The 19,017-nt window shown below is 41.2% G+C and overlaps 1 protein-coding gene across 2 annotated transcripts in view; it reads left to right on the top strand.

Annotated features, from left to right (window-relative positions):
- Window positions 1-19,017, top strand: part of spon1b (spondin 1b) — a 298,589-nt gene that overhangs the window by 202,351 nt on the left and 77,221 nt on the right. For both annotated transcript variants that reach the window (XM_060927069.1, XM_060927070.1), the window contains exon 7: window positions 15,529-15,593. In XM_060927069.1, the coding sequence (XP_060783052.1) occupies window positions 15,529-15,593 (65 nt within the window). The remainder of the gene's footprint in view (window positions 1-15,528; window positions 15,594-19,017) is intronic.

Below are 19,017 nucleotides of genomic sequence, written 5' to 3' on the forward strand. Positions count from 1 at the left end.
GAAGCCTCGTAGACAGCGTCACAGACAAGAGGGCTCTGATTGGTCCACTCTACATCCGCTCTACATCACGCACTTCTGCTTCCCTTCTTTCCCGGTTTGGTTTGTTTTCACTACCGCCATTTTTAAAAACACGAGCGAAGATGGAGCAGCACGAAGAGCAGTTGATCGAGGAAGTGAGGAACTACGTACATCTATACGACTCCAGTTCTAGTCATTATAAGTAACCGGAGGATAAACACTCCACTAACCACACCCACCAACTACTCCTAGCGATTTCGCGACTTCGCGCCCCCTTGCGTTGTGGCGGTGAATATCATCGCGCACGCCTGTTACTCCCCGCTCAACGATAAATTACAACTGTCTGCGAAAAGCTATCTGCGAAAGCCTTGTCGCAAGAGCATGCAGAGGCCTTTAGAATGCAGACTGACTTTGCAAAGTATTGCGTCATTGTGACATTACCAAGCCTTGTTTCCTGACTGATTTCCTGGTTTCTCATTCCTGTTCCTCATTTTTGACCCTGCTTCTGTCTACAATATTCTGTTTGTGCCTCGCTCGACCATTTGCCTGTTTGGACTTTTCTTTATAATAAAGATCTTCATACATCCGTCTTACATCCATCTCCAGCCATCCCTGACAGAATACTTCATCCCACTGACACTAGTATAACATGCACTTGTACACCTCCGCTGTGCTTGCGGAAAATGACATCACTCACGATGGAGTTATGGCGGCCTCCCTGACAAAAAATAGTCCCGTCTATTTTCATCACTATAGTGGATAATATCATTTGAAGGTAGACTGCCTTTCGGATTTTTCAAGTGTACGTCATAAAAGGAATTTTCCCGACAGCCAATTATTTTTGTTTAGTGGACCGAAAGCTACTGAATTTGAATCACAGACTTCCAATTTTATTTTTTTAATAGAACAAGTAATGAATTTAGAGCCATGTTGCCCTAAATTCTCGGCTATTTTTTCCTGCTTCACCATGACCCGATTCAAGATCCTACATCATGCATGACGTGGTGGGCTTTCTCCGTTCGCGCAAGGCATTGTGGGATACAAATTTGAAACAGGAGAGAAAAATGGAGGACGTGAGTGTGCGAATCAAATGTGAAAGACCGACTACAGTAACGGAAAGAAAGCGAGAAGAAAAGACGTTATGTTATATACAAAGGAAAATAAACACAGGACCAAACTAATAAATATCGGCGCTCAGCGAGCACCTCGGTGTGATCAGCTGTTCGTTTAGTGACAGAATGATGGAACTGTCAGTGCACACTCAAAGTTAAATCTGCATATGCGCGCACACACACACACACACACACATGGACTTCCTCTGTCTGCTTGACTGCGCAAAGCGAGCAATTTCATGCACATTATTTGCTTTAATCCCCTCAAATTAAATAACTTCCCAGCCACAGAATGACCTAAATTTCACCGATTTTATGAAATCGAAAGGCCGTCTAGCTTTAAAAACAAATTCAGAATGCAGCTTTTTAAATTTTTTTTTTATAAAGGACGGACAGACAGGCCGACTTTTAGCTCGATTTGTTTATTTGCGAGATATTTTCTTTAAAGCACCCATAATCCCATGCACACTTACAAGCAGTGATGGGAATAACGGCGTTAGAAATAAACGGCATTACTAACGGCGTTACTTTTTTTAGTAACGAGTAATCTAACTAATTACTTTTTACATCGTTATAACGCCGTTCCCGTTACTTACAATAAAATACTATGCGTTACTTTATTAAAGCTGTTCTCATCTGGCACGCTGCTCGTTCAGCCTTTCTTTACTCTGCTTTAGTGTGGGGCGGGGAGACACGAGACAACGGCACAGTAAGCCAATCAGAGTAGATTTGGACAATATACGTAGGTAGGCCACGCCTACTGCACTATGCACTCTTTCAATCAGAAGACACAGCAATGGCGAGCGGTCAGCCCAGCACTGCGCTTTCACATTGGAAATACAGCCACTGCTTTTCATTACTTGAAATAAAAGGCAAAAATGTTTACGTGCAATGCACATTATGTCGAGGAACAAAGCGTTTGTCCTCGTCAGTGGCCAGTAATTAGTAACATAATTTTAATAACTACAAAAATATATTAAATTTGTTGGATGTCTTATCTCACATTGTCCCACAAAAATATTAATATAGTGTAGATAACATTACTAATTGGTTCTGTTAAGTGTCCATTTCAGTCATTAAACACATTTAACATTCACTTTTATTATGATTACACTAATTGAATTAGATTTTTTTTTGAGGGGGAGCAAAATGTAACGGAATAATTACTTTCCCTGGTAATTAGTTACTTTTATGACAAAGTAACTCCGTTACTAACTCAGTTACTTTTTGGGAAAAGTAACTAGTAACTATAACTAATTACTTTTTGAAAGTAACATGCCCAACACTGCTTACAAGGCAGGACCTTTTCAATGATGCACACTTGCTAGACTTTTACATGATGGGTTCTCCAACCCTGTGTCCGAAATTACTCACTCGTTCACTACTCCCTACTCCCTATATAGGGAATTACTATATATAGGACTATACAGTGAGCTCATTGGTAAAATGAAAAAACGCTTTCAGACACTAGTCCGTCGCGCTGGTATTTACGTCATTACTGTCGCACAATTAAAACGTGCCAGATCAGTCGGCTGGTGGGTTTTCAAAATAATACGTACACGCATGTATTTTTGTGATAAATCCATATTATACTGAGTGCATTTCCCACGTTAATCAATACAAAGTACCTGCATCTTTCAGTTCTTTTAAATCAAGGCTGAATACTTTCTTCTTTGCCGCTGCCTTTTATTAAATCAAATTTGAGGCTTTTAATTTGATTTCTTCCAACGTGACCACAATGCATGATGGGATATATTGCTTTGGTTAGTGACCGTCATTGTACACTACTTTTCGTGATGCATTGTGGGATACTTTGAGTGCACTATATAGGGTGTAAATAATCCTCACTAAGGTTTTGGACAGCACTGCAAAATGGCGTCCTCCCTATATAGTGATTTCGGACACAGGAAAAGTGCTAGGAAAGAGTCTTGCCTCACCTCTGAAGGGCCCAAGTTGGGAGGACCCGTCCTGCCAAAGAAGCATCGTTGACTTTGAGAAACACTCAAAATGCCTGATAAGACTTCGCAACAAAGAACAGAAACAGCAGGGTCAACGTAGACAAATTAATTAAGCACTTTACACAGAATAGGGTACATTAGGGTAATCAGCAAATGTCAGAAAGGGGCGGAGACAGGACTGGGGCAGAAATAAATCTACATGACATAACATCTACAAAATCACATGGTAAGTTCACAAACATGAAAATGCGCTCCGTTTGAAATTTTCTTTGAAGAGGATAATAATCACAAACTTGTTTCCTTTTCATCTATGTTTGTATTTAGCAAGCTTAACTAACTTGTTATACGTTGTTTCGTCATGTTAGCTGCGACAACATACTTTTTTACCCTCAACAATTCAGTTTCCAGGCAACCAAAACACAGGCCTATAATTTGAGGCCAGCAGAAAAAATTGCAAAGGAACAAAGAAGTTTTTCATGTAAAAATTTGTAACCGTGAGACACTAGAGTCAGCAGTGGATTTCCCCCGAGGCGCTGGAGCTGAATCTGTTCCAGGAGATGCACAGCTCGCAGTGATGCTGCAGGAACCGCTGCCAACCATCAAACCAGTCCTCCTTTTTCAGAAGGTTCAGGAGCATGTCCCCCAGACACATACCAGCTGTCTTCATCTAAAATGGAATGCTGAAAATCTGACTGGGTCAAGGTTTTACATGCTTTTATGTCAAGTCAACCCAGTCAGGAGAAATTGTGTTCATCTGGATGTGGAACAAATTCCTTTTAACATGAAGTGCTACTTTTATGTGAACGGTGAAAAAAAAAAAAAAAAACCTTGGTTGGCAAATTGGTTCCTTTAGGATGCAGAGGTTAAGGTGAGGTTAGGGTTATGTATAGGTTTGCCCACACACACACACGTGCATGCACTCAATGCTTTTATTATATTGAGTCCAGGAAAACAGTCACGAAACATACAACCCCAATTCCAAAAAAAGTACAACCTAGCAAATTTTGAAACTGCGAAATTTTAGTGTTTTTCGAAAAGAAAAATCCTCGTTCTGAATTTGATGTCAGCAACATGTTTCAGAAAAGTTAGGAGTGGGATGATGAGAACTGACATGACAAAAGCTGCACCTCCTTCACTCGGTCTGACATGAAAAGAGGCCACACCTCCTTCATTAAGACTGACATGGCAAGATGCCACACCTCCTTCATGAGGACTGACATGAAAATAGGCCACACCTCCTTTAATAGGACTGACATGAAAAGAGGCCACATGTCCGTTAATAGGACTGACATGAAAAGACACCACACCTCCTTCCTGAGGACTGACATGAAAAGAGGCCACACCTCCTTTAATCGGACTGACATGACAATAGGCCACACCTCCTTTAATAGAACTGACATAAGAGGCCACACCTCCTTTAATAGGACTACTGACATGAATAGAGGCCACACCTTCTGTCATAGAACTGACATGAAACGAGGCCACACCTCATTTCATAGAACTGACATGATAAGAGGCCACACCTGCTTCACTAGAACTGACTTGAAAAGAGGCCACGCCTTCTTCAGTTGACTTGACTTTCACACACGGAGAGAAAGTGAAAGACACAGTGCTGAATTTCTTTAATGTTTAAATAGCAGTACAGTAATAATTAAAGAGAGTTGTGTGTTCTGAGCCGTACTACATGCTGCTTTAAATTGCAAATAATGAGAAGGATGAGAACCCATGTGTGTAGAAATCCTTTATTTCTGTGCCCATATGGCAACGTTTGTGCTAATTCATCTTTTCATGGTCTCAGGACTTATTAGCTCATAAACACTGGTTACGGCATCATTTATCAACACTCTATTACCATTAGCTCACCTTTATAGTCCATTAAAGTCCCAGCTTATTGTTCATTTTAGAACATCGATTTAATAACTAACATAAATTATTTACTGCGAAATTTTATTAACAAGAGTGAGAATTGTAAATCTGGCCTCATCGATAAATCTTTAGAGTTAATAAAGGGTTAAAGGCTGTCATGGATGCTGTGGTTTATTCAGCGGAAAGCTTACTATGAATACAGCATTTTATTTTTATTTATTTATTTATTTATTTTGGTTTGCTTCTGTGTCCCTAAGATGGTCATTTTATGCAAAAACCAACATAATACAGCTTTTTTTCTCTGTTTTGGCCAAATTTCAACGCATTCCATGCATCTTTTCACCAAACACAATCACATACTTCATCTGTATAGAGTTATGTGACTATTTTAAAGCATGGACGCCTCTACGTCTGGAGTTTATTCCTTATTTATCACAGGAAGATACACACAAGCATTTTCAAATGTGTCTTGTTTTCCCCGTTTACATCTTTATTTTCCAAAAAAAAAAAAGATTTCAAAAAGGTCATAAACACAGTTTGGTTTAAAGGTTAAAATGGAGGAAAACTGCAAGTATATTTGAATGGTTTAAGTTAACTACGTCTTGTAGCTAATTATTTATTTACTATTTAGATAAACATTACGTTTTTAGATTTGCTAGTTTCCGATGGTTAAGTATAGCTAGATAAAGCCGGTTTTAGATTCTTCAGCAGACTGTACAGTAACGTTCTCTACGTCAGATTATACCATGAAGGTGAACTTTGGAGCAGTGTTGACACTCTGAGATGAAAAGAAGCCACACCTCCTTCAGTAGGACTGACATTAAAAGAGGCCACGCCTTCTTCAGTAGGACTGACATGGCAAGAGACCACACCTCCTTCAGTAGGACTGACATTAAAAGAGGCCACACCTCCTTCACTAAGACTGACATTAAAACAGGCCACACCTCCTTCACTAGGACTGACATGGTAAGATGACACACCTCCTTCACAAAGACTGACATGGCATGAGTCCACAGCTCCTTCAGTAGGACTGACATTAAAAGAAGCCACTCCTCCTTCATTAAGACTAACATTAAAAGAAGCTACGCCTTCATCACTAGGACTGATAATGGCATGAGGCCACACCTCCTTCATTAAGACTGACATTAAAAGAGGCCACACCTCCTTCACTAGGACTGACATTAAAAGAGGCCACACCTTTTTCACTAGGACTGACATGGCAAGAGACCACGCATTCTTCATTAAGACTGACATGAAAAGAGGCCACACCTCCACAAGGACTGACGTGAAAAGAGGCCACGCCTCCTTCACAAAGACTGACATTAAAAGAGGCCACGCCTTCTTCATTAAGACTGACATTAAAAGAGGCAACACCTTCTTCACGAAGACTGACATTAAGAGAGGCCACGCCTTCTTCATTAAGACTGACATTAAAAGAGACTATACCTTCTTCATTAAAACTGACATTAAAAGAGACTATACCTTCTTCATTAAGACTGACATTAAAAGAGGCCACACCTCCTTCATTAAGACTGACATTAAAAGAGGCCACACCTCCTTCATTAAGACTGACATTAAAAGAGGCCACACCTCCTTCATTAAGACTGACATTAAAAGAGGCCACACCTCCTTCATTAAGACTGACATTAAAAGAGGCCACACCTCCTTCATTAAGACTGACATTAAAAGAGGCCACGCCTTCTTCATTAAGACTGACATTAAAAGAGACTATACCTTCTTCATTAAAACTGACATTAAAAGAGACTATACCTTCTTCATTAAGACTGACATTAAAAGAGGCCACACCTCCTTCATTAAGACTGACATTAAAAGAGGCCACACCTCCTTCATTAAGACTGACATTAAAAGAGGCCACACCTCCTTCATTAAGACTGACATTAAAAGAGGCCACACCTCCTTCATTAAGACTGACATTAAAAGAGACTATACCTTCTTCACGAAGACTGACATTAAAAGAGGCCACACCTTCTTCATTAAGACTGACATTAAAAGAGGCCACACCTTCTTCATTAAAACTGACATTAAAAGAGGCCACACCTCCTTCATTAAGACTGACATTAAAAGAGGCCACACCTCCTTCATTAAGACTGACATTAAAAGAGACTATACCTTCTTCACGAAGACTGACATTAAAAGAGGCCACACCTCCTTCATTAAGACTGCCATTAAAAGAGACTATACCTTCTTCACGAAGACTGACATTAAAAGAGGCCACACCTTCTTCATTAAGACTGACATTAAAAGAGGCCACACCTCCTTCATTAAGACTGACATTAAAAGAGGCCACACCTCCTTCATTAAGACTGACATTAAAAGAGGCCACGCCTTCTTCATTAAGACTGACATTAAAAGAGACTATACCTTCTTCATTAAAACTGACATTAAAAGAGACTATACCTTCTTCATTAAGACTGACATTAAAAGAGGCCACACCTCCTTCATTAAGACTGACATTAAAAGAGGCCACACCTCCTTCATTAAGACTGACATTAAAAGAGGCCACACCTTCTTCATTAAAACTGACATTAAAAGAGGCCACACCTCCTTCATTAAGACTGACATTAAAAGAGGCCACACCTTCTTCATTAAAACTGACATTAAAAGAGGCCACACCTCCTTCATTAAGACTGACATTAAAAGAGGCCACACCTCCTTCATTAAGACTGACATTAAAAGAGACTATACCTTCTTCACAAAGACTGACATTAAAAGAGGCCACACCTCCTTCATTAAGACTGACATTAAAAGAGACTATACTTTCTTCACGAAGACTGACATTAAAAGAGGCCACACCTTCTTCATTAAGACTGACATTAAAAGAGGCCACACCTCCTTCATTAAGACTGACATTAAAAGAGGCCACACCTCCTTCATTAAGACTGACATTAAAAGAGGCCACGCCTTCTTCATTAAGACTGACATTAAAAGAGACTATACCTTCTTCACGAAGACTGACATTAAAAGAGGCCACACCTCCTTCATTAAGACTGACATTAAAAGAGGCCACACCTCCTTCATTAAGACTGACATTAAAAGAGGCCACACCTCCTTCATTAAGACTGACATTAAAAGAGACTATACCTTCTTCACGAAGACTGACATTAAAAGAGGCCACACCTTCTTCATTAAGACTGACATTAAAAGAGGCCACACCTTCTTCATTAAGACTGACATTAAAAGAGGCCACACCTTCTTCATTAAGACTGACATTAAAAGAGACTATACCTTCTTCATTAAGACTGACATTAAAAGAAGCCACACCTCCTTCACTAAGACTGACATTAAAAGAGGCCACACCTCCTTCACTAAGACTGACATTAAAAGAGGCCACACCTCCTTCACTAAGACTGACATTAAAAGAGGCCACACCTCCTTCACTAAGACTGACATTAAAAGAGGCCACACCTTCTTCATTAAAACTGACATTAAAAGAGGCCACGCCTTCTTCATTAAGACTGACATTAAAAGAGGCCACACCTCCTTCACTAAGACTGACATTAAAAGAGGCCACACCTTCTTCATTAAGACTGACATTAAAAGAGACTATACCTTCTTCATTAAGACTGACATTAAAAGAAGCCACACCTCCTTCACTAAGACTGACATTAAAAGAGGCCACACCTCCTTCACTAAGACTGACATTAAAAGAGGCCACGCCTTCTTCAGTTGAACTGACTTTCACACAGGGAGAGAAAGTGAGAGAGACACAGTGCTGAATTTATTTAATGTTTAAATAACAGCGTGTGATCACTGCTACAAAGTTCATCTTCATCTTCATGGAAGATCCAACAATCTGACAAATTCGGATCATGCCATGAAGATGAAGATGAACTTTCTAGCAGCGCTCACACTGAGATTTTAATTAGAAAAAAGTTCAGACACTTCCAGAACTGCCATCAACTTTCATGAAGTTCATCTTGACACACAGTGCTTCCTCAGGATGTACAGAAAGATGACGTACCCGACGTGGACACCAGAATGCCATCAACACTGATGTGTTTCCTACTGATTATTTTCCTTGCCTTTACCTCTTCTCATGACCAAGCACCATTATTCCAACAACAAACTGAATTTCATTAACTGAAAAGAAAAATGTTTCAACTCTTGACAAATTATGAAGTCCCGTTCCAGGCTGACATTCTTCGCCGAGCTTCTGCCTCAAAATGTGGAGAATTTGGATAATTTTTTAACAACAAAATAATTATTAGAGCTGGAATCATCAGGAACACCAGTAACCCCGATGATCTGCCCTGTAAAAGACTGGCAATTATGAGGAACTTCAGCAGCATCACTGAAGCGGAACTCTGTAAGATGGTAAAACGGAGTAAGCCGTCAACTTCCTGTCTTGACCCTGTCCCTACGAAATTATTAAAGAATGTTTTTAATAGTGTCTTGTCTCCATTGCTGATTTTAAAACAATTAATACATCCATTCAGACTGGTATATTCCCAAACGCTTTTAAAACTGGCATCGTGAAACTTCTATTAAAGAATCTCGACTATAACGTGTAAAGTAACTACAGGCCGATATCCAACTTCCCCTTCATAAGCATGAACCTTGAAAAAGTTTATTTTTGAATTTTTTTATATCAGTGAAACCACTTTTTAAATTAAAACAGATCTGTTGTTCAGAAATAATCCCTGTTCATACTAACACGCCTGAAAATGCATATCACATGACCATTCACATATACTGGACATGCGCCTGCTAGTTTCCAGCTCTCCTCTACAGCAGGTCATTGAAAGGTGACATATTATACCCCTTTTTCACAAGCTGACACACTTCCCTGAGGTCTTAATGAAATGTCTCTGACATGATTTGGTTAAAATACGACAAGGATAAAGCACCACGGGCGGCACGGTGGTGTAGTGGTTAGCGCTGTAGCTTCACAGCAAGAAGGTCCGGGTTCGAGCCCCGTGGCCGGCGAGGGCCTTTCTGTGCGGAGTTTGCATATTCTCCCCGTGTCCGCGTGGGTTTCCTCCGGGTGCTCCGGTTTCCCCCACAGTCCAAAGACATGCAGGTTAGGTTAACTGGTGACTCTAAATTGACCGTAGGTGTGAATGTGAGTGTGAATGGTTGTCTGTGTCTATGTGTCAGCCCTGTGATGACCTGGCGACTTGTCCAGGGTGTACCCCGCCTTTCGCCCGTAGTCAGCTGGGATAGGCTCCAGCTTGCCTGTGACCCTGTAGAACAGGATAAAGCGGCTAGACATAATGAGATGAGATGAGTTCCTTCTCAACCAGTCGAAACAGCGCTGTTCAAAACGGCTGATTTGAGGAACGGCCTGTTCCTTTAAATGATAATGAGCCACTGTTTATATCACTCCCCTCTTCCTCCGGCCAATCAGTTAGCACTTTCCTTATAAATGTTCATTCGCAAAGGCAGTTCTCAAGCCATGAGTCAAGATGCTCAGATGAGGGGCGGGATTATTCTAATGAGCTCCACTTCTAATTATTCTAACCACGGGATTATTCTAATGAGCCGAACCTGAACGGCTTGTCGCAGCTCATGTTTTCTGAAATAGTCAGAACAAAAGAAACTGGCTGGGTGTTTTATTTCAGAGTTTGTGGGTTGGTAGGCTCCAGATACCCAAATGAATGTGCACAAGCAATGAACAAGTGAGTTTTTCTTAAGTCCCCTAAAATAAGATTGGGGAAACGACCTTAATCTATTATGCACCTAAACTGTGGAACACCTGAATTTTCTGAACAGTTTTATCCTTTTTCTTATATTATCTTCCCTGTTTTATGTCCCTTGGATTGTGTGTTTAATTTTTTTTAATTTTACTGTGTGGTCTCATCTCATCTCATTGTCTCTAGCCGCTTTATCCTGTTCTACAGGGTCGCAGGCAAGCTGGAGCCTATCCCAGCTGACTACGGGCAAATCAAATCAAATCAAGTTTATTTGTATAGCGCTTTTAACAATAAACATTGTCGCAAAGCAGCTTTACAGAATTTGAACGACTTAAAACATGAGCTAATTTTATCCCTAATCTATCCCCAATGAGCAAGCCTGTGGCGACGGTGGCAAGGAAAAACTCCCTCAGACGACATGAGGAAGAAACCTCGAGAGGAACCAGACTCAAAAGGGAACCCATCCTCATTTAGGCAACAACAGACAGCCTGACTATAATATTAACAGTTTTAACAGGTATAACCCTCAACTGTCCTCATGGGGCCATCCTTCACAGGAGCTGTGCGATAAAACTCCGACCAGACACAGGGCACCAGGATGGATCAAGCAGGTCCGAGGGGCAGAAGAGGCCAGCATCTCAATCCCAGGATCAACATGTAACTCAGAGGGACAGATTGGGGGGGGGGAGAGAGAGAGAGAAAGAAAACACAGGTTGTTAGGTATGCCCTAAAAATGACAAGTATTAAATCTGTGTGGTAGGCTCGCAGAGACGAGAGTCTTTACATCAGGCATAACACACAACAATTACTATGGTAAAATATATCATGACCTGCTCTGGCTGGATGCTTGATTGGGTGATGGGAGCACACTCCTCAGCAATGATGAGATGCAGATGGGACCCTTAGGGCTGGCCAAGACAATTCAGTTACATTTCACCGGGTCTGGGACATGCGACAGAATGTCTGACGGCCGATTCCCTGCAGGCTACGATAGCCAGTCGAGGTCTCCACCCTCTCCACCAAAAGATTTCCTGTTGACTCCATGTAACTCAGAGGGACAGATTTGGGGTGGGGGGGAGGGAAAGAAAACACAGGTTGTTAGGAATGCCCAATGTCACCTGAATAAGTAGGAGCAGTATACATATTGCACCGAGTACAAGCAGGGACTCCGGCAACTAACTATGACAGCATAACTAAAAGGAGGGAGCCAGAAGGTAACACAGGCATGAGGGAGCCCCGGGACATAAAGCAGCCAGACACTACACCGTCAACAAACTCGAGTGAGCAAGCGAGTGGGGACTGACAGCATCCATACATCCCAGTTTACCAAAACACTCTATGTCTGAGGACCCTCCAGATCTACTCTTTTATCTCATAAACACCATTAACAAAAGGCTTGAATAAAAAGATATGTTTAGTTAAAAGGCAGGGTACACCCTGGACAAGTCGCCAGGTCATCACAGGGCTGACACATAGACACAGACAGCCATTCACACTCACATTCACACCTACGGTCAATTTAGAGTCACCAGTTAACCTAACCTGCATGTCTTTGGACTGTGGGGGAAACCGGAGCACCCAGAGGAAACCCACGCGGAGAACATTCAAACTCCGCACAGAAAGGCCCCCGTCGACCATGGGGCTCGAACCCGGACCTTCTTGCTGTGAGGTGACAGTGCTAACCACTACACCACCGTGCCGCCCACCATGTGGTCTATTTATTTATTTTATCTTGCTTTCGCTAATTTTATTATTAACCCCGCCGACAGTAGTCGGAGGGGTTATTATTTTCACCTGCGTCAGTCTGTGTGTGTGTGTATCTGTCTGTCTGTCTGTCTGTGTGTCTGCAAGATATCTCAAGAACCAATGGATCGATTTGGACCAAATTTTGTACGTGTTGCCAATCACCTAGGAAGGAAACCATTAAATTTTGGAGGTCAAAGGTCAAGGTCATGGCAGAACTTCGAAATTTTCGCCCAATGTATTTTAATAGGGAAAAGGCGGGGTTTGCACTCGTTAGAGTGTCCCTGTCTAGTTCTTATTACGAGTATTTCCTCGGGGCAGCACGGTGGTGTAGTGGTTAGCGCTGTCGCCTCACAGCAAGAAGGTCCTGGGTTCGAGCCCCGGGGCCGGCGAGGGCCTTTCTGTGCGGAGTTTGCATGTTCTCCCGTGTCCGCGTGGGTTTCCTCCGGGTGCTCCGGTTTCCCCCACAGTCCAAAGACATGCAGGTTAGGTTAACTGGTGACTCTAAATTGACCGTGAGTGTGAATGATTGTCTGTGTCTATGTGTCAGCCCTGTGATGACCTGGCGACTTGTCCAGGGTGTACCCCGCCTTTCGCCCGTAGTCAGCTGGGATAGGCTCCAGCTTGCCTGCGACCCTGTAGAAGGATAAAGCGGCTAGAGATAATGAGATGAGTATTTCCTCTTTTTTCTTCTCCTCATAAGCTCATTTAGCCGACAGGTGATGAGTTTATGCTATCATGTGTTGTCCGTCCATCATCATTCACATTTCACGAAAATTGCTTCTTCTCTCTCAATTCTTCACTGATTTTTATTCTTTTGGGCAGGAAGGTAGGTCTGCCTGGGGTGCATATGGCTTCTACCAAAATTTGCATAATTGTAATTAATAATGAAAATATGGAGTAATTAATCAATTCCTAATGAACAGTTTCCACACAAATCGCTTCTTCTCCCTCAATTCTTCACCGATTTTGATTCTTTCTGGCATGAAGGTAGGGGGACCTAGGGTGCATAGAACTTCTACCCAGATTTGCTTAATTACAATGGACTAATTAAGCCTTTCAACAAAAAATTGCTTCTTCTTGGTCCATTCCTCGCCATTTTGGATTCTTTCTGGCAAATAGGTCGGTATTCCTAGGGTGTATATAGCTTCTATATAGTGTATATAGCTTGCAACATTTATTGTGCAAGGAAGGTGGCCCACTTTAGAGCGTTCCTTCTGGACTAGACGGGGCCAGAGTGAGCTACGCCATCATTGATGGTCTCGTTATTTTTATATAGTTGTATTGCGGTCCTTACCTCTGTGGTTGTGTGCATTATTCTGTTTGTATCCTGTATAGTTCACACAGCCAGTAAACAGTGTTGTGTAATAGGGGAAGACAGCAATGGGTACACACACGAACACACACACACTGCACTGTGTCAGGAGCATTTCACCATTATAGAGCACGGCGTGCTGGTGTTGGTGCTGGCCAGTTGCCGTTCTGGGCATTTCTCTGTGTTGTCAGCGCCAGGGATCGTTAATGGCTGCTGAGATTCCTTATTGGTGAAAATGCCTAATGAACTCGATCCAAGACCTTTATAGTAGTGTAAAGCGTGCTCAAATTGCAGATTCAACACTTCTCCTGATCAATACATTGTATAATTTTATGTTGTGTAAAACTTTAATGCAGTGTTTTACATAAAATGAAACCAAATCGGTTTTGGATGAAGATGCAGTGGGCGAGAGTTTCACTGTGAATTAATTTCTCCTTCTGTGCACGTGGCCATCTGCCACTCCGAAACATATTCATCAGTTCAGCCAGGTCAGAGACTGATTACTTCATTACTACGAGCCAGCTGTTAATTGGTCAGCCGAATGACGAGAGCCGGAGATGAAGAATGCGGTTCTCCTGAGAGAGTAGTCAGGTGTGGGGAACCTGGGATGGAGGACACTGTGGTTTTCGTGAACAATGTTGCGTCTGTCTGTCTGTCTGTCCATGTACAGTACATCTATTTGTCCATCCATCAATCAAGTCTATCCATCTGTCTGTCCATCCATGTACAGTATATCTATCTATCTATCTATCTATCTATCTATCTATCTATCTATCTATCTATCTATCTATCTATCTATCTATCAGTCTGTCTGTCTGTCTGTCTGCCCACCTATATCTGTCGATCCATCTACCCTTCCTTTTCTCTGTCTGTCTGTCTGTTTTTCTATCTGTCTGTCTGTCTGTCTGTCTATGCACAGGATATCTATTTATCCATCCATCAGTCAAATCTATCTATTTGTCTGTCCATCCATGTACAGTATATGTATCTGTTTATCTGTCCATTTATCCATCTATCCATCCATCCCTCCATCCATTCATCCAATCTGTCTATCTATCTATAAGTCTGTCTGTCTGCCCACCTATATCTATCCATCTCCCCTTCCTTTTGTCTGTCTGTCTGTCTGTCTGTCTGTCTGTCTATGTACAGTCTATCTATCTATCTATCTATCTATCTATCTATCTATCTATCTATCTATCTATCTATCTATCTATCTATCTATCTATCTATCTATGTCTGTCTATGTGCCCACCTATCTATTTATCCATCTCCCTTTCCTTTTCTCTGTCTGTCTGTCTGTCTGTCTGTCTGTCTGCCCATTTACAGTATATCTATTTATACATCCATCAATCAAATCTATCTAACTGCCTGTCCATCTATGTACAGTATATGTGTCTATTTATCTGTCCATTTATCCATCCATCCCTCCAGTCTATCTATCTATCTATCTATCTATCTATCTATCTATCTATCTATCTATCTATCTATCTATCTATCTATCTATCTATCTATCATTGTGTCATCCCACATTAGATGTGTCTATATTTCCATTCACTTTAATTTTGAGTTGCTTTCTGCTGCTCACCTGCTCCAGCAGTGAAATAAACTTACAAAAACTATTTCATTTGCACTCTTGACTGTTGAGTTTCCTTTCCTCTGTAATATCACGGAAACCTCCAGGAATCTGCAGTAAAAAAAGACATGCACATCATTCGTGCTGCGCTTAGCATCTGTGGCTGTCTGGAGCCTGACGTTTGCACATGAAGGAGACATCTTGCTTTCTTTTCTGCTGTAGATATGTCAATCTTAAACACCCCCTGACGATTTAATACATCGCCCCTCTCTCTCTCTCTCTCTTACAGGGGGATGATGTCATGACCGTGATCAAGACGAAAGCTCAGTGGCCGGCCTGGCAGCCTCTCAATATGTGAGTATCTCCATCTCTGGCTCGGCTTCCTGTCTCTGCGTCACTCATAACCTTCACCAGTCAGCCATAAAGCATTCGTAGTCAATTACAGTCCATTTTATAGTCCATTAATTCTTTTATAATCGCTGAGCATGAAAAAGTTCCTGATTGTTTCACACAACAGAGATTAAACTGTACAAATAATGTCACGAACGCATCTTAGTGTTTAGTCTGAGTGATTACCAAGAACTGTCTTGAAGTCCTTCATTCCACTTTTCTTCACTCATGTAAGTCAAAAAGCATTCATGCGTAACGGATTGGATGGACTGAGTCCATCTCAGATCCTGTGACAGTCTAATAATGACGATCAGACTCATCGATGCTGGACGGTCAAAGATTGGGAAAAGATCAGGTAATGTATTTCCAGATGTTTTTGCAGCTGTGTAGTATCAGTGAGCATGTACACACGAGCTACATTTACAGGAATCTGAATAAACCTTTATAATAATAATCAGATTCAGGCTCAATCTGAATGATCTGTCTTCATGTAAACAGCTCGGTCGGAATGAAATACACCATTCCGTTTGAGAATTTAATCAGATTGAAAGCGGTTGTTTAGCAGCCTTTGTTTTCTGACTCACTTTATATCCGGTTGCTTTGGAAAGCAGAATTAGCTCTGCTCGAGACGTCACGCGTAGACGTCTGCATAGTACAGCTCATGTCTTGAGCAACCGTTATACTGCGAAACAACTGCAAAGTTTTCTTTATTAAAGAACGGCATACATGTTATACTTTTTCAGTTTATACAGTAGCTACATTTAATGATGTGGAACAGAGCAAATATAAACAGTCATTGCTTCACTGACCTCTTTTTTTTCTTTCTATCATCACGTTATCGATTGCTACAAAGCACTGACACTGGAGACTTCTTACAAATAATAATAATAATAAAAATCTCCTCACAGAAAACTTCAACTTATCAACAATTAGACACATTTTTGGATTTGGTTATGTGGAGAAACCATCATACAAGTCACTGCGTGAGTTTTAACGATAGAAAATATAACATATTAACATTAACGAGCACATTAAGCTACTGTACACGGCCTTTCAATTTCATAAAATCAGTGAAATTTATTTCCGTCTGAAATTTGGTCATGGTGATATATGTTTATTTCTGTGGCTGGGAAGTTATTTAATTTGAGGGGATTAAAGCAAATAATGTGCATGAAGTCGCTCGCTTCGCACAGTCAAGCAGACAGAGGAAGTCCGTGCGTGTGTGTGTGTGCGCTGGTTTCCCTTTAATCGTGCACTGACAGTTCCATCATTCTGTCACTAAACGAACAGCTGATCACGCCGAGGTGCTCGCTGACCGCCAATATTTATTAGCTTGGTCCTGCGTTTCCTTTCCTTCGCATATAAGATAACGTCTTTTCTTCTCACTTTCCGTTACTGTAGTCAGTCTTTCACATTTCATTCACACACTCACGTCCTCCATTTTTCTCTCCTGTTTCAAATTTGTATCCCACAATGCCTTGCGCGAACAGGGAAAGCCCACCATGTCATGCATGACATAGTATCTTGAATTGGGTCATGGTGAAGCAGGAAAAAATATTGGAGAATTTAGGGCCACGTGACTCTAAATTCATTAAAGGAGAACTGAAGGCAAATTTTTTATTATCAAAATTCTATTTATCTCATTTTATTAAATATAGGAATGTATGTTTGATAGCTATTTTGTCACTGCTATAGCAAGTTATGAGTGTTTGAAATATGATATGTAATATATCAGTCCATATGTCAAAGCGATGGCTGTAAACGAGATTCGTTGAGACCTGTGAGAGACATCGTAGGACGGAAGTAAAACGTACAGCAGAAATCAAACCCTGAATCCGAAATCACTCACTCGTTCACTACTCCCTATATAGTCCTTCCCGCACCATGTGGCGCATCGGGCAGCGCCGATCTCCGTTTTCGCAGCCCTCGGCCTCTCGCCTATTACATAGCTAGGGTTACAGTGGGGGCTAGTCCTCTGGTAACCACGAGAGTTTAACTCCCTGCTCGCATCTGTATTGCAGCGTGCCTTGCCAGATGGCCACTAGCCGGTACTCCCTATATAGAGAATTACTATATAGAGGACTATATAGTGAGCTCATTGGTAAAATGAAAAAACGCTTTCGGACACTACTCCGTCACGCTGGTATTTACGTCATTACTGTCGCACAATTAAAACGTGCCAGATCAGTCGGCTGGTGGGTTTTCAAAATAATAAATACATACATGAATTTTTGTAATAAATCCATATTATACTGAGTGTATTTCCCACATTAATCAATACAAAGTACCTGCAGCTTTCAGTTTTTTTAAATCAAGGCTGAATACTTTCTTCTTTGCCGCTGCCTTTTATTAAATCAAATTTGAGACTTTTAATTTGATTTCTTTCAGTGTGACCACAATGCATGATGGGATATATCGCTTTGGTTAGTGACCATCGTTGTACACTACTTTTCGTGATGCATTGTGGGATACTTTGAGTGCACTATACAGGGTGTAAATAATCCTCGCTAAGGTTTCGGACAGCACTACAAAATGGCGTCCTCACTATATAGTGCCCTATATAGTGAGTAGGGAGCGATTTCGGACACAGGGGTTGTCAAAAGACGCGCGCGCCCTCTTTCGAATGCTGATGTAATCAAGCCGGAAGTTTTGTTTGTTTTGATCGCAATCAGGAAAGTTTGAAAAAAGTCGGCAGTAATTGTCATTTAAACTCGTTTTTGTGCAATACTTCGTTTGGAAAACAGTTTTCAAAATGGCGGCACTGACACCTGGCTGACACTTCACGTTTCAAAGTCTCGCACAAGTCTCGTGAAGATCGCATGGATAAGCGACGCCTGCCGTGGACCAAACGAACTAAATTCAACATGGCTAAAAACCGAATAGGCCGATAAGTATAATTGCAATCAATTGCCAATATGAGTCACGATATAAGGTTACTAAAACCGAAAATGTAATTGACTAACACGTTACTTAAGAAAGAAAGCAAGTTTAAAAATGACTTCAGTTCCCCTTTAATTGTTCTATTTAAAAAATAATAATAATAAAATTGGAAGTCTGTGATTCGAATTCAGTAGCTTTCGGTCCACTAAACAAAAATAATTAGGTGTTGGGGAAAATTTTTTTCCTTACACTTGAAAAATCTGAAAGGCTGTCTACCTTTAATATTAACGCTTGATTCCACAAAATGAGTTCACATCTTTTGATCAATGAGATTCGAGAAATCAAGGTGCGGTTTGAGTGAAAGGTTTTTACGTGAGACGTTCCTTGTTAGCTACATTCACTTTGGAACATATCAGCTGATCGAAAGAGGAAAAGAATGAAAATATTCCTTTTTTGTGTGTGGAAATGTTTTGATGTCCGTGTAAATCTGCTCTGTTCTCTGCGAGAT

This window comes from Neoarius graeffei, chromosome 8 (assembly GCF_027579695.1).
Source record: "Neoarius graeffei isolate fNeoGra1 chromosome 8, fNeoGra1.pri, whole genome shotgun sequence".
In the NCBI taxonomy this organism is placed as follows: Eukaryota; Metazoa; Chordata; class Actinopteri; order Siluriformes; family Ariidae; genus Neoarius; species Neoarius graeffei.